General features: G+C 35.6%; 4 protein-coding genes across 5 annotated transcripts in view; 2 read left to right on the top strand and 2 right to left on the bottom strand.

The window, feature by feature from the left end:
* The first annotated feature begins 293 nt into the window (after positions 1 to 293).
* On the top strand, positions 294 to 4,723 carry LOC100377717 (alpha-actinin, sarcomeric-like). Its single transcript, XM_002733189.3, has 3 exons — positions 294 to 598; positions 3,748 to 3,906; positions 4,517 to 4,723. The coding sequence occupies exons 1-3, from the start codon at positions 353 to 355 to the stop codon at positions 4,670 to 4,672; spliced, it is 561 nt and encodes a 186-aa protein (XP_002733235.1). The 5' UTR covers positions 294 to 352; the 3' UTR covers positions 4,673 to 4,723.
* A 130-nt stretch (positions 4,724 to 4,853) lies between these two features.
* Positions 4,854 to 13,247, bottom strand: LOC144349279 (uncharacterized). Its single transcript, XM_085491422.1, has 8 exons — positions 13,185 to 13,247; positions 12,200 to 12,346; positions 10,669 to 12,115; positions 9,945 to 10,070; positions 9,606 to 9,770; positions 8,626 to 8,919; positions 6,961 to 7,095; positions 4,854 to 6,525 (listed from the first exon to the last, which is right to left on the bottom strand). Exons 2-8 carry the CDS (start codon positions 12,305 to 12,307, stop codon positions 6,473 to 6,475), a joined length of 2,328 nt encoding a protein of 775 aa, XP_085347548.1. The 5' UTR covers positions 12,308 to 12,346; positions 13,185 to 13,247; the 3' UTR covers positions 4,854 to 6,472.
* Positions 13,248 to 13,421: 174 nt separating this feature from the next.
* LOC102806585 (uncharacterized) lies at positions 13,422 to 19,726 on the bottom strand. Its single transcript, XM_078007941.2, has 3 exons — positions 19,665 to 19,726; positions 13,957 to 14,054; positions 13,422 to 13,711 (listed from the first exon to the last, which is right to left on the bottom strand). Exons 2-3 carry the CDS (start codon positions 13,970 to 13,972, stop codon positions 13,422 to 13,424), a joined length of 306 nt encoding a protein of 101 aa, XP_077864067.2. The 5' UTR covers positions 13,973 to 14,054; positions 19,665 to 19,726.
* Positions 19,727 to 23,840: 4,114 nt separating this feature from the next.
* LOC146733846 (peroxisomal sarcosine oxidase-like) overlaps positions 23,841 to 25,122 on the top strand; it is a 161,097-nt gene continuing 159,815 nt past the window's right edge. For both annotated transcript variants that reach the window (XM_085491421.1, XM_085491420.1), the window contains exon 1: positions 23,841 to 24,012. In XM_085491421.1, the coding sequence (XP_085347547.1) occupies positions 23,902 to 24,012 (111 nt within the window). In that variant the 5' untranslated portion in view covers positions 23,841 to 23,901. The remainder of the gene's footprint in view (positions 24,013 to 25,122) is intronic.

The raw sequence follows: 25,122 nt of genomic DNA, 5'->3' as shown, positions 1-25,122 counted from the left end.
ATTGTACGGTAGCACATATCTGGTATATCAACACTGTGAACGGTGACACATTGGTATACCGGGGGCGTTCCATTTCAGAGAGGGGTTAAAGCGGTATTGCTCTACAGGGAGATTAAATTTCCTTAGTTCTTTCAAGAACGCCTGGTAAGTTTGTATCAAAGCTCGCATTTAAATGAAACATACTACTAGGAAACATATTCTTTTACATCGCTAACAATTACTCTGCAAACACATAATTGAATGGAATCGCCCAGTGCGATCGAAAAACTATCAATACAATATCTGCAGCAAGCAGAGCATTGACCAAATATCACATTCCGCTCGAACTGTAAACTAGTCAAGCCCGGTGGTGATGCGAGATGCCGTGACCCCGAGCTCACGCAAAACAAGAAATTTGAACCGACTCGGAGTTACACCAAGCTGTGCTGATGCCAATAATCTTTCCGTCAAAATGGCGAAGAGCTCGGAAACTGCAGGCAAATTCAACGACATTGGATATCTGTGGAATATGCATAAACGATGCCATCACATTAACTATGACAGTGTAAGGCAGTGCCTGACAAGTTTAGGATATCATATCGGTGAAGACAACCCACAGGTATGCGCTCATAGCTAGTATATAACCAACTATAAAAATACGCCCAGCTGTGCAGAATTATATTGGGAAACTTCGCAATTGTGTTGCGGAAGAGATTATCGTATATAAAATAATTATTTCTGAGTGGTCAAAGGTTCTTCTTAATGACTTCTACCTTGATTTGTAGCCTTGTTTCAAGGAGCATTATAGTTACCGATCTAAAACACGACCTTGGCAACCGGCTATCGCGTAGTACGCTCTGAAGTAAAAATATAACACTGCAACGTAACAAGCATTACCATAATAATTTATCAAACATCGAGACCTATCATTCGGCCATCAGTAAACGAGTTCAACCCACGCACATGATATCGACCCACAATTACAGATATAATACAATGAACTAGAAGTATACGTGCCACTTTACACTAATTTCAATTATTGTTCAGACCATCGTCAAGTTCCCGCAACAAATAATACTCAGGGATACAACAAAACGAAAATTTTATTTATATCAACTAATCAATGCTTTTTGTATTATAACAACGCCTTTACGTACATTCTTTTCCCCTGTTACATGCCAGTGCCATATGGTTGGAAGTATACACGCATGCGCAGTAAACACATGTAGGGGTAGTCGATTTCAGTTTCCAAAAATAGGTAAAATATTTCCGACATTTCAGCCAGACGTATTGCAGCTGTGGTTTCAGTCGTTTCATGAACTAGCTTTGATGTTCTATAGCTGTAGCCGTGTCGATTTCAAGTGGCGTGTCACTTTACGTATATAAATTCCTATCGATGTCTTCCATGTTTCAACAGTCTATATAATGTGTGAAGTATCGATGTCAACACAACACAACATTCATTTATATTGTCAACGCGTACAAGTTTCGGATATTAGAATTAACTAATTAATTAAAGAGGTAGTAGCAGTTTTTTTGAAAATGTTTAAATATATTTTGTGCAAATAAAACCCTTGTTTTGGTAGCAAACATAACAGTATTCGTTTGATGAAATACTTACAGGTAATTAACTCGTGTTTTCAGTATAAACAACGAATATTGTCTTGTTTTGTCATACCTAATCTTTTTTTGAACTTCTTAACATATATTATGCCGCCCAACTAGGAGGATCACCATATTAAAACTTTATAAATATTGCATTAGTATTCAGAAAAATACGATTTGCTCTGATTACTTAATATGGTGGCTGGTAGTGTCCGATCTACCTACATGGGGTTTTAATCGGATTGGAAAATACCCTGCAAGGCCGAGTGCAAATTACGATGTATCACTTGTATTCAGACACAAACACGACATTGTACAAATCCAATAGGCGTGGCATTTATTTGAGTATATTACAATTGTACAAATACAAGGGACAGGAAAACAAAGTATTCAATTAAATTGGCCCCTAGTAAATAAACAAACGTCTTGTACCTTATAATAATAATAGTAGAGTTCGCACTACACGAAGTACGGGCTAAGATTTAAGCTAATCTCGTATATGTTTGCATATCGTATAGACGTTAAGCGACAAAGGTGAAAAAATAGACCGCGGTTACAAGAACCTAATCAAGCGTGGAAAACAATCATCTCAATTTTTGTCCTTTCGTTTCAGAAGTATGGAAGAACACATCAGTCAGCTGGTAGTGTTTTGAAATGATTTTCTCTGGCACTGAAACAATTGTAGATGTAGCTTTCTAGTTGTGTTATTTTTGGCTGTTATTGCTTGCATTGTAATCAATTGGTATTTGTGTTGTTGCAATGTATTAAACTGATTTCCTTCAACATTTCAGTTTTCTCATTTTCATACAGTTTGCATTCAAGTAAGAAATGCATTTCGTCGTCAATCTCATTTTGGTCGCAAGCAGTGCACTTTCTACCACCGCAAGATTTTTTTTATATCGTCCTTTCTTTATTTCTAAATTATGGGCACTAATTCTCAATTTTGTTAATGCTGCTCTATGTTTTGCATTTGTTACTGTTGTTTGATAATTTTCATACTGACAATTTATTCTTTAGTAGTCTATATGTTCGCAGCTTATTCTGTTTGTATTTATCATCATGCATTTGTTCTTGACTCTTTATTTATGGGGAACTGGAAAAATATCCACATCAAAAAACAATTAATTAAATATTTCAACATAGTAACGAACACATAACCAAAATAACAATAACAGAAGGAATAAACTCAGAACGTACGCAAATTTCAAAAATCTGAGCCATCATAAACGAAATATTTACAGGGAGGTATACCAAACCAAAAAAACCGAAATAGGAATAAGAATTTGCAAATAGTATTTAAATAATAAAGTAGAAGATGAGTACCATTTTAATATTAAATGCCCATTTTTATTAAAATCGCGAAAGACACTATTTGAAGAGATCACTACCAGTTGCCCAATTTATCAAAAATAACAAGAACCCTGAACACCAACAAAATTCTTACAAATTACTAGTATCATAAATATTGTTTCTCCTTTAATACTTTTTTTTCATTCCGTTTCCATGTTTTTTTTATTTACATTGCTTTTTTTTCTTATTATTGCTAGTTTTTTTCAATAGTATTTCGTGTTTTAGATAGTATTTTTGTAGAATTTGTATATTTTAAATATGTGTTCTAGTAGTTAGTGTAATCATTTTAATTCCTTCTGGGAATTTTTAGTGTTTCAAAAAACTTCCAAACTTATTTTTCACTTGAAACAGAATTAGTAGATATTGACCGATGGAGCATGCGCAGTTCTATTCTGCTTGAAATCATCGAACAATCCGATATACGTAAACGACAATTTCTGATAGGAGCTCTATGCTCACATGCATCAACTAAAACCAGATGTGGATGAAAATAACCACATGAATTGTTAATATGCACATACAAGTGTATAATTAATATAATAAGACAAAGAGTCATTAGTTAAAATATCCTATAATGATAGAAACATATGAACAAATTTCAATTACAATAGTGCCGTTGACACGCATTTTACCGCTAAATGTGACGCGGTATTGCGTTGTATGCTTCTCCACAAATGTCGCCGCTTTATGTATGATTACTCGAATTCAGTATGCAAACACTGTAGTTCCAATATGCCATTCCTATTATTGCACATTTTTTATTGAATGCATTTTTTTACCATTATGATGATGTATGATATTATCTGTCACCAGGGTGACAAAGAATTCAACAAGATATTGCTTAAACTGGACCCTCATAGGAACGGATACATTTCCTATGACATTCTGGTAAACTTCCTGTCACGTGAGCCAAGTGACGAAGACCCGGATGAGCAACTACTAGAATCATTTAGATTATTAGCCCGGGGAAAGGTACCAATGTATTGTTTACAGTCGACACGTACACGTTTATAAAACACCAATTTAGTGTGCGTAATTTAAATAGTATAATGATGGGTATTATCATGTAAATAACATACTTTGGGTTTGGATAAGGCTAGAGAAGGAATATCCACAGTCCCTCTATCTGTTTAGTACATTGCACATAAAGGCTGTGTATATTATAATAAACCATATAGTCTATGATATAATCACACTCAAATGCATATTACAGCCATGCAGCTATTTCATAATATATACTTGTAGCTGTCGCGTTTCATTTCCACCAAGTTACGTCTAGTTTATTGTAACACACCATGTGAATGGCAAATAGAAAATGAAATTTGTCTTCCATGATTTTGCCATATACTAGTATGTCAATTCTCAAGGAATGGGTTAGATATTCAGAAAAAAATCAAGTTACGCAATATAGCCCATGATATTTCTTTTTTTTATTCACTTAATGCATATTAAACTAATAAAATTATCGAACATGGATGGATTTGGACACATTTATTCACTTCACTTGTAATTAGTAATTTATATATTAATGAAATATATATATAATTAAATTGGAAACAACACGTTATTTTTGTTCTAACAGGCATACATCACCCCTGAACAACTTCGGAATACCTTCCCGCCGGATATTGCCGACTATTGTATTGGCAGGATGGCGCTTTTCGAAGGACCGGCGATAGAGGGCGCTTTGGACTATACATCCTATGATATCAGAATAAAACACCCTGATTACAGATGACGTTACAAAAGGGATATGCAAGACATTAAAACATATTTATTTTTCACATCATATTGATGCCTGATTTTGTTGTACTATTAAATACTTTAAAGCTTTTGTTAGCACCCATTTCATGGTCAGTTTTGTGGGAATTGTTAAAAAGAGTAGGTTCAAGTTCAGGAATGAAAGAATACAACGCGTATGGACTGCAACAGATGACTTTATTGAATGAACTAAATAAGAGAAGTTCGTTTTCCATTTATATAATCAAAGTAAATATTGGCCCTGTACATGACTGGTTACATTGTGATTTAACGAGCTTGTCAATTGGTTGAAATTAAATCAATCTCATTCTCTGGTTAGTCAGAATTCTATATTGTTATCAAGCTAAATTTTTCGACAAGTTTACCATGTTGATTTTGCTGAGGAAAAGAGACTCGTCTATAAAGAATTGTAAGTTTGCAGAAATACATAAACATTTTCGTTCGTGGAAAGCGAGAGAATTGTTATATAAACAGTTTAGCATAAAGCAGTAATACATCGAACACAGCTGATAATCTTTTGTGTTGAATAACTGACACGTTTGTATTGTTTTTTCATAAGGATCCCACTGAACCACGGTATCAAAAATCATTAATCGACTGTGACATTATTGTACGTTAGGTATAAAGCTCATGTATAATGACGGTAAATGCATATGGTTAGGAACCACAATATTATAAAAGAGTAATCTTCAGTTCAACTTTTTCAACTACAGGAGTGAAATCAACTTTATTCACATTATTTTATTACCAAACAAAATCGTGATAGTCGATTGTTTTGAATACAGTTAATTTGAAATATTTCCGAATCACGTGCATATTTTGTTGTTGAAATACTCGTCGATAGTCTGTCGCCCTCTAGCGAACACAACCAGGATAGCTCTTCTTGTACCGGTCTTTAGTCTTTGTGGGGGTATTTGATAATTTGTGTCACTAAATTTGTTATTTTCAGATATTAGGATTGTTATCGACACAGCTGAGTTATGGTTCCTCCCATGGACTTTAAATGGCATTGCAAATAAAAGTCGATAAAAGTACACATTTACATATAGCACGCAACTATCACCAATCGATAGTATGTTTATAGAACATTCACAAGTGCGAACGCGGTGACAAAAATGAGCTGTTTTAAGTTGTTTTTCCTGGAATTTGCCTCGCAAAACCGAACGTAACTCTAGTGACAGCCATTTTTTTGAGGTCGAATGAGGAATAAATTACTTTGGTAAATGACATCACTGTATTCGAACTTTCCACGCAAAGTGGAACAACTAAAACGCCAGTATTTTGTTATAGATTTCTTGGTATTCACTGTTGTATATTTTCCCTGCATCCTGAAATCATAGAAGGACATTTATTTTTACAGTTCTCTCAAAATAACTGGGCAGTATACGCATGAACCTGAGGTAGACGACAAAAAGTACATGTAGTTGGCTTTACGGGAGTATTTAACAAGTTTATTCTCCAGGGACATCAAACTAATTGCTTTTGTCACTGTTTTGGAGAGTTTAATTTAGCGTACCACTGTTGTGTTACGCAACTTCATGGGAGAAATTATAGCTCTTCTGTGCCGATAACAATCCTAACATCTAAAAATAACAAATTTAATGACACAAAATATATCAGAAATGATGAAAATACCACTACAAAGACAAGAGGCCGACAAAAGAAGAGCTATTGACCCACAGCTAGATGTTAACCGGACTGTATTGACTACAGACCAGCGTAGACTAGTGTAGACCAGCGTAGACTAGTGTAGACCAGCGTAGACTGGTGTAGTAGTTTAAGACACATGCGATGGTGAAACAAGCGTTAGTGTTGTTTCCGATGGGTAAACTGAAAAAAAACAAAGTCAATCAAATCATATATTCTTATTGCAAATACATTAAATAAATTTTATTTCCTGTATGAATTGTTAAAAAGAGTAGGTTCAGGAATGGAGGATTAGACCGCGCATGAACTGCAACAGATAATTTTATAGATCAAACTGCTGAATAGACGTTTCGTCTCCTACTAAAATGCTCAAACAAATATTGGCCTTGTACATGACTGGTTACAATGGATATGACCTAGTACATGATTGACGAAAAGAGAAATGAGCAGATTGGTCATTGTGATTTAACGAGCTTGTCAATTGGTTGAAATTAAATCAATCTCATTGTCTGTCTAATTCTCAGAATCCTAAATTGGTATCAAGCTCAGTTTTTTCCGATGTCAAATAAATCGGTCTATCTTTAATTATTAAATATTATAACCCATAGTTATACTTACCTTTTGCATAATCTGTCTCCTTTTCTGTTTTTTTATAAAGCTCCTTTAATTCATCTAATATAATTCTGTCTCTGTACGTACAAGATTCTTTCCAATTTCCCCGTTCACGGTAAATAGCAGCTAAGTAATACAGACCTGGAATTTGATAATCAACAAGTCATTGTCAATGACACGTCCCCGTTCCGTTCATATTTGAGTGACATATACATTCAAAGCAGATCATGACCGAAATGCACCTGCATATGTACAACACATTGTGCTAAATCTGAACAAAATCCATCCATGCATGACTGAGATCCGGTTCTGGAATTGTGAAAATACGTGATTTTGATGCATTTTCGGCCTTAAAATGGCCATCATTTCGCTATTGTTAAGCATATCATGAAACAAAGGCACATATCTATTTGTGACATGATGTACCATGTGTGTGTTAAGTTTGAACTTGATCAATCCAGACATGTCTTGGATACGGATCCAGAACTGAATTCTTTAAAACAAAATGGCCGCCAGTCGGCTATTTCGAACTTGATCCGAAAAAAAAAATGACGTGCATCAAGGTCCTATTATGTTTAATGTATGTACCAAGTTTGAATGAAATCCGTCCATGCATAACTGAGATCCGGGTCCGGAATGGTGAAAATGTGCGATTTCAATGCAGTTTCGGCCTTAAAGCGGCCGCCATTTGGCTATCGTTAATGAGATCATGAAACAAATACACATACATATTTGTGACATGATGTACCTTGTGTGTGTGAAGTTTGAACTTGATCAATCCAGACATGTCTCGGATACGGATCCAGAACTGAATTCTTTAAAACAAAATGGCCGCCAGTCGGCTATTTCGAACTTGATCCGAAAAAAAAAATGACGTGCATCAAGGTCCTATTATGTTTAATGTATGTACCAAATTTGAATGAAATCCGTCCATGCATAACTGAGATCCGGGTCCGGAATGGTGAAAATGTGCGATTTCAATGCATTTTCGGCCTTAAAGCGGCCGCCATTTGGCTATCGTTAATGAGATCATGAAACAAATGCACATACATATTTGTGACATGATGTACCTTGTGTGTGTGAAGTTTGAACTCGATCAATCCAAGCATGTCTCAGATACGGATCCAGAACTGAATTCTTTAAAACAAAATGGCCGCCAGTCGGCCATTTCGAACCCGATCCAAAAAAAAAATGACGTGCATCAAGGTCCTATTATGTTTAATGTATGTACCAAATTTGAACAAAATCCGTCCATGCATAACTGAGATCCGGGTCCGGAATGGTGAAAATGTGCGATTTTGATGCATTTTCGGCCTTAAAATGGCCGCTATTCGGCTATCGTTAATCGGATCATGAAAAAAATGCATGTGCATATGTCCCATATAATGTGTGATGTATGAGTGAAGTTTGAACTCAATCGGTCCATGCATGTTCGAGATACAGGTGATCACGGACGCACGGACGCACGGAAGCACGGACGCACGGACGCACGGACGCACACAGGGCAAAACATAAGTCCCCGTTTTCGGACTGCGTCCGAACGGGGACTAATAAAGTCATTCGGGTGACGTATAGTTGGCAAGTATTACTCTTATGGGGGAAGTACATACAAACGTATCCTTTGTACCTGTTGTTTTATAAAACATATTTAACACATTTAGAGTAAATTACCTATTTGGTACGATCTATTTGTTTTGGGCAAGACTTTCTCTTTAATATTCCATGCTTCTATCAGAAGTGGCTGGGCATTTGCTATTCGGCGTATTTTATGGCACCTTTCCAATAAATGGTTTCTCGCCAGATTTGTCAAAGCCTGCGCAATATCCTCATGGTACATGCTTTCTTCGGTGTTTCCACATTGTCTTTCCCAATATTCTTTTCTCATCTTTAGCGATTCACTGAAATATCGATGTGCGTTATTGTAGTCATTTATGTCTTGATGGTATCGTCCAAGCTGATGCAACGCTGTGAAAATTAGAATAGTATAACACATGCTTTAATAATACATCAGATTTGAAACAAATTACATGGGAGTAAGAAAGTAAAGGGAAATAATTTGGTTCTAAAGAAGAAAAAATACAAGTTTCTAATTCAGCTTTCTTTTCATGTCATGTAGTTGTAAAGTTCTAGAGACTCTAGAACAGCATTTACATTTGGCTAATTTGAATCCGATCTAAAAACAATTATGATTATATATATAATTGTTCATTGTACGAACCAAGATATATAACAGAGATCTGGGTCTGGAATGCCATAAATGCTTGATTGTGACGAATTTTAACACCAAAATGGTTTCCATTCGGCTATTTTGAATCTGGCCGTTGAAAAAATATATGTGCGTATGTGCGACATGATGCATAATGTACCTATAAAGTTTGAATGTGATTTAGTGAAGGCATGACAAATATCATACCAGAACGGCATTTGTGCACCAATGTGCCTAATTTATGTATGTACCAAGTTTTAACAAAACTCATACATACACTACTGAGATCCTGAACGCCAGAAATGTATAATTTTGATGAAATTATAATATATACATCATCTTCACATACTAGTAAGTCCTGGCATTGTGTAAATATTCAACTTCAGACAACTTCATCTTTGCGTCAAAACAAAACGATGTAATATCTAAGCGTGTGTATGTATACCTTGAGCAACAGTTAATCTATATTTATTTTTTCTTCTTTTTTTCTCATAATAACTTTGTTTTAGTCGTAGCGTTTTCAATAGCAATTGCTTCACCTTTTTACGTTGACGTTTGTTTGTCATATATTTGCACTGGTTTTGCATAGCTCTTCCAAGATTTTGCATTCCTGTAACAAATACACATGTCAGTATTCTGCTACTAAATAGCAAAGCCCGATAATCTTGTCAACATTCTGCTTTTATTTGAACATCATTAAAGTGAAGAATAACATAACGCAAATTCAACCAATATAATATATTGAAAGTTTCAAGGTGAAGGTATATTTTTAGATCAAACTCACCATAAGCTACTACAATGTCATCTTTACCATATGCTTCTTTTGATATCTCCAAACATTCCGTTAACACTTCCTCTGCACGTTCAAATTCACAAAGTTCTAAGTTAACCTTTCCAAGATACCTCAGTTCTATAAATTGAACAAATGAGTAGAATTATGGATATATATTTGTTTCTGCTTTGAGTGCTGGTGTCATTGTATATATTTCTGCTAATAATTTATATTATCCTTGACGTTCGAAATAATATACTATAAAGTTACTAGAATACATTTTGAGGGGTTCGCACAAAACAATGATTAATACAATTAATTATTAACCATGGCTTGGAAATAATAAACAGAAATGTTTTAATGAATCACCGACAATGACGTCATAACATAGTATATCTGCATATCTTGTCACGCTACCGAAGTAGAATGACGTCATTCGAAATCTGTGCCTCATGTATTTTTACTATACCAAAATAAAATTACGTCATACCTAGTCTGTACCCAAACATTTCTATTCTATCCACGAATTTAAACGAACAAAAAACTACTGACAAAAAATCCACAGAAAAATAAAATACAGACAAATAAGTTGGTCAAATGCATGCACTACTTTTTAAGAAATTAATCCCAATGTAAATATTGTTTTAATGTTTCTCTTTCTCATTACTTAGTCTACATTGTTCTAGTTCTGTAATATAATTGGCAGTAATTTTGAACTAAGACGTGTATACATTACCTTCCTCCAGTTCTTTTTTATTTACTGGCTCATGCATCTTACTGAGACGAGCCATCAAGTCATACAGGAATCTGGCATTAGTGAGATCCCCAAAACGACGTAAATATGACCCGACGGATGTGAATAGGCTGTTGGTATTCAGAAGATTACTGATACTATCTTTGTTCAATGTCGCTATCATTCGTCCAAGTGCAAGAGTATGCAGAGCCAATGAAGAATATTGGTCACTGTAAGATTCATGAAATACTTCCTGGATATTGGAATGGGTAATATCACTCTTCTTTGGAAAAAGATATGAGAGAATATTAATAGCATTGTTTAGCGCCGTTATTTTATCACCAGGGTCTACAAAATTGAGAAATACGGCCTGTTGCACCAGGTGATGGAGTGTGAATGCTGTACTACTTAGCACCTTGCTATTCTTTGAATCACATTTGTTGGGTACCACTGTAAAGGCTGCGAAAGAGCAGTCTTGCAGCTTTTGGATGAAAGTACGTATATGTGACTCTCTCTGGATTTCGTTACATGACTTGACCATGGCCTGCAATTTGCTGTTTCTTAGATATGGCACTCCTTTCACCAGAAACTCCAATCTGATTCTTGTGGACAAGCATGAACAAAGTAAAAGAAACTCCTTAACTACAAGATCCTTGCAGAGCACATCATAATTCATTTTCCACGTGGTGAGAACGTTTTTGCGATTGGGATTAATCATGAATGCTAATGACTCTGGATCGATCTCTTTCATGATTTTCAAGAATGTGTCAGCATCTTCATCTTTCATATTTATTGGTGACATTTGCAGATTATGTTTTGACATGTTTTTCAATTCCAATGTGTTTCCCCCAATGAAATCTCTCAATGGGGTAACATAACTATCTAAATCTTTACATACCAGCAATGACTCTAAAGGGTCTGACAAAGTAGTCATAAACGGGGCATTCTTGCTTTCTGTATAGAGGGCCTCGAATTTTTGAAATGTTACCCTTTGGGTTTTTATATATTTACTAGCTTGATGTAGAGCCAGAGGAAGTCCTTGCAAACCTTCTTCTCCCCCTAGCCACATAAGTGATCTGAATTCATGGGGATCTTCTACTTGCATACTATGTAACATTGATTCAGCTTTTGTTATGGTTAAGTTATTTTCAGGGCTTGAGTTAGTCAGGCGTAACAGCAATATAGCAGAATCCGTTGCATTTAAATGCTGAATAGGAGACGGTATGAATGGGTACCAACCATCCCATCCATTGCTCATTCTTGAAGTGATGATAATGTGCCCATGAGGTCCTAGACGGGGCAGGCTAGGAATTGCCTGTTTGATAAGTTTTGGATCATCTGCGTCATCAATAACAAGTAGCCAACCTTCATTCCTACGCAACCAGTCTAGTGCAAGCTGCTGCACAAATGTCGACGTTAGATCTCCGATTGGACGGCCCACATTTACAGCCTGAAAATGGAAAATTGATTGACGTAAATTTCAGATTGGTTACATATGCAATATACCATATCTAGTTGATATTGAAATATTTACCTTCAACATTTTCCGGAATCCAAAGTCAAGAAAACTTCTAGATTGTCCATTTATAACAAAGACACCTCCTCTATACTCGTGTAAATGTGTCTTGATATACTGCGTCATGATCTCTGTTTTACCGCATCCTCCCAATCCATACAATATCTAAAAAATATAAAAGTGTATATCTGTATATTCTTAGCATTCCACCCTTCATTTATTTATTTATTCATTCATTCATTTATCATTATATCAATGAGGTTTCAATTTCAAACCGTGCTATACATGTAATGTGGTCTTGTCACATACCTCAACAAGAGCTGATGTTGGAGTCGTAATTCTATGCTTAGCTCTTAATTGACGATAGTGATTGTATATTCCGCTTAAATACTCTTTGTGCTCTCTGCCAGTGAAGAATGAGGATGCTTCTGGAAGTTCTGCAAGCAAACCTAGAAGACACATGGTTCACATGTTCCAGTACAATTTATATTATTTGATTGTTCATAAAATCAGGCATAATTTCTTATATTAAATTTGGAAAGAGTGATTGAGAATCTATTGCTGCTATATGAATTAACTGTGTGTGTTTTGTTGTATATAAATTATTTATTCAGTCGTAAATAAATAAATAAATACACAAATACATAAATAAATACATAAATAAATAAATAAATAAATAAATAAATAAATAAATAAATAAATAAATAAATAAATAAATAAATAAATATATATATATATATATATATATATATATATATATATATATAAATGAATGAATGAATGAATAAATAAATAAATAAATAAATACCTGTTTGTAATCTGGAATTTGTCAAAGCCACAGGTTTGTGAACGAACATAACAACTATGCTGGCAAAACCAATAAAAGCAAAGATGATGGAGTAATATAGAGAGCCATTGAATACAATGATCATTGCTATTATTGCGACTATCCCCACTGTAACTATCCACGTTCCAGGGCATGATTTGTTGAAATGGTAGTTACATTGCATTTCCTTTAACTGTTCACTTGTCTTAGGTGTAGTTCCATTGCTTGTCTTAGGTGTAGTTCCATTGTTTGAAGAATTCGCTAAATAAATAAATAAATAAATAAATAAATAAATAAATAAATAAATAAATAAATAAATAAATAAATAAATAAATAAATAAATAAATAAATAAATAAATAAATAAATAAATAAATAAATAAATAAATAAATAAATAAATAAATAAATAAATAAATTATTTGCCTTCCATTTCCAAGAGGTCCTCAGCATCTGCTGTATACCCGATGTCATGCAGTGCTTTAGCAAAGACTTCAGCTTTTGCTTTTCTTCCATATTTTGTTTTCCAGGTTGTATATGTCTCAAACTGCAACCCAGTCATATCCTGATTAATACACTTTCGTTCAATCTCATTTATTTCATTTTCTTCCAATCCTAGTTGTCTTGCGAATGTCTTCATAGATTTGTACGGGATATTTTTCATGGCAGCAACATATGAATTCAATGACGAAATACCTCTCATGTAGACTAGATAACAACAAGCATTATCATTAATATTATTAAGATACAACTAATACATCAACATTTCCATAGTTAATGAGGACTAAAACGTGTTTAATGTAATTGGCTATTATTTAAAAAAAATAATTTATGTTTTTTGTAGTTTAAAAGATTATATGAAATCCATGCATAACATTTTTAAAGTGTACCAAAGGAAATCTAGTCACTGAGATACACTCAAACTATGTATTGTTTCAATATATAGGACATACCTGGTTTTCCTGCCATGGTTGAACTAGAATCTCAATATTCATTAGATTAGCGTTATGAATATAACAATGTGAAATAAACTACTGATGCAGCACTATGTCTGTAAACAAAATTAATAATATTGTGTTATCGCTAGGATCGAATTCTTACAATCCTTGAAAGGTAACATGGGGAAAACATTATGACCTAGTTTTGTTTGGTTTATGATAATAAAAATACTGTGTTTTATGTCGCACAGTCTTAGGCACATCACATCATGTTATGACTGTTTATATTCGACACATGTTAGTGAAGGCATTATCACGATTTATTGCCCACCCAAAGGATTGAAGTCATAACCGGTGTCGGAGCAAATTTAGTACTTTCCGATACTGTGTCATCTTGGATGGTAGCGGAGCTAAAACATATTAGTATTCTAGTCACAGATACAAGACTATATGGTTGTAATTAATAGTTATTTTGTCAATAAAATAATGTAAAAGTAAAGTTCAATATAAGCTTAAGAGCTAATTAAACAATGTATTCGACATGTTTCCTATTGCTACGTTAGTTTTTGTCAAAATGGCTTACAACAGACCACGGTGACCTTTCTTTCTCCATGTATAATTATATTTCTGTCATTTTGTCATTAAAACCATATTGTTTTTTGCTACAATAGTCTAATAATTTGTCAAACGATTCTTGCTAGATGGTTATCTTCTGTATCTGTAAAGATTCCACATTTCATGGTCCTGTGCATATTTTATGTTTATCTGATAGATCGTCCCAAATATTCTGACTTTTACAATGACTTGTACATAATATTGTTATACATCTGTCACCGTAACGCCATAAGTTATAGCGTGCCGTAATTTTGCGGTATTCTACATGATATTCTCATCCTACCATATTAGGAAATGCGAATTCCAAATATGGAACGATTACGCGCGTAAATGTTCTCTAATAATAAAAACAGCCCCAGGGTTTGGTCGGATCCCATACAAAGAAGTTCGCTCAATCTGTTGTAAACTTGTTGTATTTCGGCATTCCCATGATGTACCCTCGGTAGGAAAATATGTATAATCATAAGGTTATTACGAGGATACCAAAAAGTATGCACTCAGACAGTACTCGGTTGCGTCGGTCGATACTTCCGTTGTACTGTCTCGTAATAACCTCATATAATTTGAATTGTTGATGGTGACATTTGTAAACCATTATTATTTTCACATCTAACAGTTGTTGGACTAACTAAAAGCCCCTCGGTAATTTGTTTTAGAGATTTTACTTTTAATATAGAGTTGGTATACTTTTGTAAGAGGGAGGAGAGCAAAAGAACGGTGCAGCGAGGGGTTACCTCGGCTGACTGCCTGTGTGAATAAAGCGGGACGTTCGCCGTAACCCCCCTTCTTCGACGCCCTGTTCACAACAAATTAATGTTCAGTCCCTTACACACATTTACATGCGAATGTCTCTAAGGGTCAAAGACCAGGTGATAATCGTGGATTATAGCGACCCCAATGCAGGTTACTAGTAGTATATTTATTTGACACTAAATAATATATGTTGTTACATTATCTGTGGTCAAAAGACATTAAATATAATAAAACACAAGTACGCACACGAGACAAAAGAAAATACATAAAATACTAAAGTCTAAGGAAAATTACTTATAGTAAAATAATATGCTGTCAATAAATTTGCTAGCACTATTGGCAATGAACCCATCTCTCTAACTTAAAATTTCTGCAAATTTTTCAACATGGATTTCTCATATATCAGATATATATGCCGTATATATAGACCAAATGAGTATTTTAAACTGAATCACTGACCACTGACGTCAGACCCCCCCCCCCCCATACACATACACATACACACACGGCGCGCGCACAGTACAAATTTGGTGGTAAAAGTATCGACCATGGCTCTTAAACGAAGCGTTTTGGCATCCATTAATACGCCATGCACAATTGTATGGGGTGAGAATACATTATTTGAACATTGTTTAGTTGTTTGGTCTTTATTTGGAAACTTGTTTGGTTATTATTTGGTCATTATTCAGTTATTTGGTCTTTATTTAAACATTATTTTGCGCTTATTCCATTATTGTGTTATTACTGCAGCATCCTATTGCTATTGTTTCATTATTTCAACTTTATTTCTTAATTATTTCATTATTGTGTAATTGCTACAATATTATTTTGTCATTGTTTCATTTGTTACAATTGTGTCGTTATTTAGACATTATCTTGACATTCAATTGTCATGAGATTCGGTTATTTTCACGCCCAAATATCTTGACATTCGGTTCGCTTGACTTGCGATTACCTCAACATTCGATTACCTGACCTTCATTACCTGACCCCGCTATACATGTAGTATTCAATCCATATTCCCGGGCCGCCTCCGATAAAACATTGCTCAAGATGGCAATGCGGTCTTTGTAAATGTTAGCGGGAATTTCTTAATAATGGTCGTTTTACCAACATCCAGGGAAATGACTGAGGTCGTCAGAGCCTGTCGTGACGCAATATCAAATGCCGCAAACTTGGTTAGAGAATATTACTTCTCCAAATGCGATGACTGAAGTTAGGAAAATTATTACACAGTTGATCGTGACACGGCTGACACGGTCAATAACCAGCCTTTCATCGGACTTGGTAGTGCCGGTTCTTTTTTTAGTAAAAGTTGAACTATGTATCATTCTGATTCTCATTCCCCGGCCTCTCTTATCTCAGGTACTTATTGACAGACATATTCCTGTTATGGGCGTGATTTTTTTACGTTCACTCCATTATTGTCAAGATGCCGATATATTTGTACGGCTGATTTGTAGCCCGCCATTCATTTCATGTCTTCGTTGGTAACAACTGCATTGGTAATGAATTTGTGGGTTTCATTGCCAATAGCAATCACGTCAGTGTCACGAGAGTTTTTCGCCAGCCATGCCTCGCATCTGCAGTAATCATAATTATGCTGTCTTCGAGGTTTTCGTAAATGTCGACTTCTTCTCGCAAAGCAGTTTCACGGTTTCAATTTTGTTTTGATTCGATTTCTGTGAATGTCTCCTCCGTCAAATTTCCCTTATATTACTGGCCAAAGTAGCCTATTCCGACGATTGACAAAACCCAATTCTGTAGTTGACTAGAAATTTGCTATTTAGTAGACGGGGAGCTGAATTCCATCGAAATGCATGCCCCCGGTTGCAACGGGTTTTCATAAGTTGCGCCATGGACTAAATAAACTGGGTTGCAGTTGTAACTGTGAAATTTCGGTTCTCGATAGATGAAACTGTGGTTATAAACATTTGCTGCTCAGTATCATCACACAATGTATTTACGTAATTTCCAGAAATATCAGTATGTGTGGGCGGGATTCATTCGTTTTATCGATCTTTATATAACCTTTGACGGCTTATAGAATAATGTATGTTTGTGTTTATTCATATCACATTTATTGAAAGTATACTTCTTAGAATCATCATTATTTTCATAACCATATGTTTTCTCCGTATTTCATTTTATGCACGTAATCCTATGGGAAACTACTAGTAAGCACACCGAGCATTAATTTGGCCAATATTTGTTCGAACACCGGAGTAAACACAAATGAGAACGCCTCTGCCCTAAAAATTGTTAATCGACGGGATCTATGACAACGTTGTACGTTTTTGGCACTCGTTTTAGTTCACATCTGTAATTTAGATGGGGCGGCACGAAATTTTGAATCAGGGGAGAGATCTGCTCACAACCTCTAGGGGTCCGGGGCATGCAAAAATTTGAAATCTGGACCCTCTAAAACGCTATTTCCTGCATTTTGAGGGGAAAATTTTGCTGACACAAAGGGTTTCCGCTTTTGGAGGGGCGACGCCCCCAACATTTTCTTCGTGGGGCGACCGCTGCCACTGTTTATGTATGAAGAATAAATCGTTGTTGAGTTGTAATTTTCACGACGTGTTCGTTTCAGTTTCACTGCTAAGAAGATCGACCCCCTCACACATACGCGGGTCATAGATATCGTTTTCAAACGAAACTAAACTAAACGGTCCTTTTCAGGGCCACCATATCTTCCCAAAAGAGTGATACCGTACTAAAAATTACATAATTTTATTATATTCACTATAGTAGTCTGAGATGTTATGACTTAGGGTTAGGAGTACTTTAGGGTCAACTACTAGTATCTTATTTCGGGCTCGAAAAAAACTAATTGATATAGAGTAAAATACTTTATTTTAGGTGGAATTCATTTTCGCTGTTATTTTCCCCTGGCAATGCGTGTTTTTTTCATTATATCCTGCCCTAAAGGCTATTTTGCCCACCCTGCGATATTTTTTACCCTTAACCCTAAGTACCCTACTCACTAAAAAAAAGTTTCCCTGTCTTTCCATTTTTTTTAAGAAATCTTCCCTGCTCACTAGGGAGGGGGTACTGATATTTCCCGCCACCTACAAAAAATAGAAAAAATCCCCTGCCCTCAACAAAAATACCTTGGAACAGCTTTTCCGATGAACAGCTCCATTGGCTGCACCTGATTGTAACACAGTCCTGCATGATTGTAATACATTAGTAATGCCGGCGCCAGTTCCAACAAGCTGCCTCGTCATCAGAAACGAATTGTTAATTTCACTTTTCACAGCTTAGACCACAGGGAGCCCAGGAACTATAATAAACTGTACGCGGTACCTATGAGCGAGGCGGGCCGGCGTGATCGGCTGGTATCGGCTAGTGTGTTAGAAATAGACAAGGAATAAAGGCTCTAGCCGGCTCACATTTTTAAACTGGAAAAACAGGCGAAAAGAATGAAAAATAAAATCTATAAAAAAATACCAGCTTGAAGAATATTAGTTGCTCATTCAAATTTCACGAGTTCACGGCACGGTAACCAGTCTTGTGATTGGTTCTTGGCACATTCTGGTCATCATCTGATGATCAAGTCTGATCATCTCTCGCGAATTTCGCCAGGAGCGCGTCGTGTCAACAACAAGTTTTGCAGCATTTGATATTTCGTCACGAAAGGCTCTGACGACCTCAGTCAGTTCCCTGGATGTTGATGAAACGGCCATCATTTAGAAATTCTCGCTAACTTTTACAAAGGCTACATTGCCATCTCGAGCAACGCTTTATTTGAGGCGGACCGGGACTATGGATTGAATACTACATGTATAGCGGGGTCAGCTAATGTATAGCGGGGTCAGCTAATGTAGGTCAGGTAATCGAATGTTGAGGTAATCGCAAGTTAAGCGAACCGAATGTTGAGGTAATCGCAAGTCAAGCGAACCGAATGTCAAGACATTTGGACGTGAAAATAACCGAATCTCATGACAATTGAATTTCAAGATAATGTCTAAATAACGACACAATTGTAACATAATGAAACAATGACAAAATAATATTGTAGCAATTACACAATAATGAAATAATTAAGAAATAAAGTTGAAATAATGAAACAATAGCAATAGAATGCTGCAGTAATAACACAATAATGGAATAAGCGCAAAATAATGTTTAAATAAAGACCAAATAACCGAATAATGACCAAATAATAACCAAACAAGTTTCCAAATAAAGACCAAACAACTAAACAATGTTCAAATAATGACACCAAGCTAATTTTGGCGGTATTCCACCCCATACAATTGCACATTATCCAAAGCACAGTCAACTTCCTGGTTCAACTGAGGTACCCTGTATTAACAAAAACAAAAACAAACAAAAAAACAATACCATACCCAGATAATTCCCTGCCATATGATAGAGATTGTATGGGAGACTGTCTGAATATTGCAGCTATATGAAACAATCGGTTGCGAAAAACTAATCGAAGTAAAGGTTAACTTTGGGCACTAGTGACCGTCAAGGTAGCTGAATAATTAACGCACGTCCGCCATCTTGCATAGAGAATAGAGTGACGTGTGACGTGTCGTGTCGTTCGAAAGGGAAAGAAATAGTTTCCACGTAATACACTGCGTATATAGACCCTGTTATTTTGTTACTTTAAGACTATACATGTAAAGTGACAACGAGTGTTTATAAAAATAGAAATTATAAATTCGTTTTGGTGATTAGACACACTGACCTTCAGCATAGGCTACACCACAGGGAGCCCAGGAACTATAATCAACTGTAGTACGCAGTCTCTATGGGCGGGGAGGGGGGGGGTATCGGCTGGTACCACAGAAAAGTTAAAAAGGACTTTTTTTTAGACTTTACCACCTAACTGGAGTAATGGTGTGACCTACGTTTGTAAACGAAATCGGCCTAGCCAAAAAAAGCACATAAGAGTTAAAGGGTGGTGGTCGTCGTTCCACGGTTCTTATAAACAAAGATGGCGACTTCGACTGTTGCGCAGACCAGCGATTACCAACTGAGATGTTACAAAAGCTTTAATTGGGTATTTTTAAGGTAATTAAAATGTATCAAAGGAGACACCGGCGGTAATTAGTGCAATACGCGCTCATATCAAAACTGGTACTCGTGATGTCATAAGAAGGACGCATTGGATTGAGGGAAACACAAATGTCTCATATGCGCGGTGCGACGACCACCGCCCTTTAATACGCGAAGACGAACACACGCACAGGAGCAAAATGACATTTTTCCATTTCTATGAGAAATGGGAATCGTTTGTGGCGATTACAAAACTACAATTACAAAAAATATATATTGAAAAAAAATAGATGAAATAATAATAAAAAAGCAATAAACAGTAAATCAATGAACGATGGAAATGAAACGTATTAAAGGAGAAAAGTATTTATGTTAATTTGCCAGAAGATGTTGCTGTCTAAGGTTCATGTTATTTTCTAAAATTGGGCAACTGGTATTTGTACATTCAGGTTTGTACCACCCATTAATGTTAAAAAAATTTTGTTGTCACTCATATTCGTGAATTTTATAATGTGCTTAATAGTCTCTTCAAATAGTGCTTTTCGCGATTTTTCGTAAAAGGGGCATTCAATCATGAAATGGTACTCATCTTCTACTTTTTTATTTGAATACAGTTCGCAGATTCTTTTTTCTTTTTCGGTTTTTGGTTTGGTGTACCTCCCTGTTTCAATTTTTAGTTTATGATTGCTCAGACGAAACCTACTTAGACATTCACGTAGTTCGGCATTCTTTATTTTGATCACATAATTTTCTAAAGTGAATTCATTTTTGAAATTTTTGTACGTTCTGAGTTTATTCCCTCTGTTATTGTTATTTTGGTTATCATCAGTCCCTTTTCCAGTATAATATATATATTTTTTCAACTTCCAAACCTAATTTCTTGATTTCTCTGTCGTTCAGTATAGTTGTTGTTTCGATAATTTGTGGTTGGTTTATTTCAGTTAACAGTGTAGTTATGGCACTGTACCGTTTGCTATTTAATTGTTTGTTCATAATTGCTGCCTCCCTTACCAATTCATTTGATGTATTCATTACTCTGTTGAAGTATTTAATTAATTGTTTTTTTATGAATACGTCAAGTGGGTATTTTCCCAGTTCCCCATAAATACCCAAGATTGATGTGTTTTTCTGACAAAATGACAAAAGTTTAGGTGAATTTTTTCCACACTTAATTTTTATGTGCTTTCGTGACCCCTGATGTCACTTCCGTAAACTAGTATGGGTCTAATTAGTTTATCGAAAAGGGATAGCATTGTAAGTGGATTTAAATTTGCCTTATGTCCAAGTTTTGCTTTTAAACTGAATAAAGCTTTTTGGCCTTTTTTTAATGTTTTCATTGTTAAATTATCCGTTAGAACTTAATACAACCCCCAAATAGTTGTAGTGTCTTTACTTTTATAGAAGAAGATATTGTTGTCTAATAGACGATTATTTTTATTGAAAACCATTTTTTTTGTTTTCTCTGTATTAACAGTCAGCTTCCAGTGTTTTGTGTAAGAGGAGAGATTATCCAAGCTCTTTTGTAATCCATGTTTTATTTCTGAAATGATGACAATGTCGTCCGCAAAGAAGAGGCACCTAACTTTACTGTTTCCTGGTAGGTCATTAATAAACAAATTGAAAAGAGATGGACTTAAATTACACCCTTGTTTAACCCCAGTATGTGATGTGAATTCAGTTGTTAATCCATTATTATCCTTGACTTTATAGTTTACTTTACTGTACATGTCTTTTATAATTTTATAAATATTGCCTGTTATGCCAGAGTTTGATAATTGTAAGGTGAGGTTAATATTTAACCAGGTTGAAATACTTAAGTTGTTGATTCTTGATAAAACAGTCAATGGGGTAACTTCCTAGCTCACCATAAACAGCCATTTTGGTGTGAATTTGGAGAGACCAAGAATGAACCGACAAAATGATTGCAGACTTAGTTGTGCTTTCATCGCCCCAAACATCACTACCATATACAATAATGGGTCTTATCAGTTTGTCAAATAAAGATAGTTAGTGAGTTGTCATAACCGAGTTTGCATTTCAAAGCAAAGAGAGCTTTCATCCCTTTATTTTTTAAATTATTGATACCCTCTTTATGTTTGCCATTAGCAATTATAGTTATACCCAGGTAATTAATTTGCTGAACAATGGCAATTTCTTTTTCAGCGAAGAAGAATATATTATTGCTCAGGGCTCTGTTTGATTTTTTGAATACAATAACCATTGTTTTCTCTGTATTAACAGCCAGGCGTCATTTTGACGTATATATTTCTAAGTTGTCTAAACAGTTTTGTAGCCCCCTAGCAGATTTAGATAAACATAATCTGCATATAGGAGACAATTTACTTTTAAATTATCATGAACGGGGGAGTCACAGTTTTCAGAGTTGAAACAGAAACAGTCAGGTAGATCATTTAAGAAAATGTTAAAAAGAGTAGGGCTAAGATTGCACCCTTGTCTGACTCCAACTGTTGATTTGTAACTCTCAGTTAAACCCTCTTTTGTTTTAATTCTGTATCTGTTGTTTTCATACATGTTTTTTATTATATCAAACATTTTACCTGATATGCCGTTTTCATGAAGTTTGCAATAGAGACCACTGTCAAACGCCTTTCTAAAATCTATGAAGCAAGCATAGATTTTGTTAGACTTGGAGGTTGTGATATCTTTTGAATGGCTATTATTATAGAGATATTAGAGAGATTGTCTGTGGTCCTGCAGTTTTTCCTAAAACCGAATTGATGCTTTGAAATAATATTTTGTTTGTCCAAGTATGCTATTAGCCTAGTGTTTAGGATACTGGTAAACAGTTTTCCTAAGTAGCTAGATACTGCAATCCCTCTGTAGTTATTAGGAATTGTCTTGAACCCTGACTTGTGAATAGGAACGTGTTCCAACTGGCTGGAAAATACCTGAATTATATATATGACTAAACAATGTTTGAAGTAGTCTTAGTAGTAGTCTTAGTTTGCCAGTGTTTGGCCATATTTCAGCAACCCTGAGGTTGCCATGGCAACACCAGTGCGTTTGTATTGGCCAAACTCTAGTTCCCTAGTTTTGTTATTTAGATTAAACCTACCCACATTGGATCCCAGACACTTGTGTGTGATTGTGCATATGTATTCTCTTCCCCTGTAATAATAATAATTTAATAATAATAATAAGTTTATTAACACTTACACATTCCCGGAAGGATTGGCAATGGTTACAAATGTTTAAAAAGAAATAAAAAGTTACAAAAGTCACACACAAAAATAGATAAAATAAAACAAACCAAGCTAATACATTACAGGGAAAAAATATTAAGATTAAATTATTATAAATAATTATTAAGATGGAAAACAAAATGCAAAACTTAAACTGTGAAAGAAGATTGTCACTGGGATTGCTGTCTTATTTCAAAACACTTCTATAGGTACCTTTCTACAGGGAGTGTTAGACCACTGTGATATGCAGCCCTGTCGCGACCTAGATTTAATTATCTGTTGTCAACCATGTTGACCTTTCAGCCTGTGTCGTAGTCACGTGTTTTAACTGGATAATATTGTTGCAAGCGCGTTTCATCTCTGGATTGGTGTTCATATGGATCAAGACTACATTTGGGATGCTGTTGTAGTTGGGGCTGGAGTTGAAGGCTCGTCGACAGCGTACAACCTATCAAAGAACAACCAGAAGACATTGTTGTTGGAACAAGTCAGTATTTCAACCAGCGGTGTTATGCTCTATGTTATGTGTTTTTCAATAGTCGTGCGCTATAGGGATAAGGGTTGTCCATCAGAAACTCGGGTGGGGGATGGAAGCAGTGGCGGCCACAGGGGGGCAGAGGGGCGGTCGCCTCTCGAAAAAATGTTTCGGACGTCGCCCCTCTAAAATCAAGCTGAAAGTCTTTGTGTCAGCAAATTTGCCCCTCAAAGTGTATGAAATAGCGTTTCAGAGGGTATAGATTTCAAAATGTTTAAAGGGGAGCATGCCCCTAGACCCCATAGTAAGGGGATGATGAGCAGATCTCGCCCCTCCATGCAAAATTTCGTGACACCCACTCTGGGAAGGATTGGATATAATAATAACAACCTTTATTGATATCGTATCTGTGCTGGACGCCCTTTCACTTTTAACAGTATACCGCCCTCTTTAGGCGCGGGCGTTACGTTCAGCGTAGGTCAGAGTTCGCTATAACTATTATGGGCTAGAGTCTCATACGCGTACGCCAACTGCGTTTTGTATGACTGAAGATCGCTACATAAAGTCCTTCTAAAAGAACACTAGACTCAGCGAAGTAAGTTATTTTTCTGAATTTATTGACTCATGAGTTGATCAGGCCACCTTAGCTCCGAGTGTCGTAATTTGATAAGTGTATTTTTCGCAATTTCCATAAATTTTTCCGTAAGTCGTTCACGCTCGTTCGTTCAGTCAGCGATGACGTCATTTGAAATGTGATTTCTTTATCCTGTTATAGTTTTCACCGCTTTCTTGAATAAACTGGTTACTCTAACGCAACTGTGTACGAGTTATTTGGGAAGTGGTTGACACCAGTACGAGTACTAATGCACTTGGACCTCGGAATAGTGAAAATTCGTCTGAATATATGAAGACCACTGGAGTACAGCTAGTCTACTTCAAGCAAGGTTAGTCCCAGTGTTAATGTTGTTAATGCTTAACGGAGATTCATCATGGCGTCCATGGAAGATAACTTGCCTACAGATGATAAACAACATGATATTGAACGGAAATCTGAGGATGAAAAGTATGAGGAAAATTCACAGGACAAAGTGCGCCCTCAACGTCAAACAAAAATGACAATGA

Source organism: Saccoglossus kowalevskii, chromosome 16 (genome assembly GCF_978046115.1).
Source record: "Saccoglossus kowalevskii chromosome 16, keSacKowa6.1, whole genome shotgun sequence".
NCBI classification, from domain to species: domain Eukaryota; kingdom Metazoa; phylum Hemichordata; class Enteropneusta; family Harrimaniidae; genus Saccoglossus; species Saccoglossus kowalevskii.
This window is presented reverse-complemented; position numbering and strand designations above follow the sequence as displayed.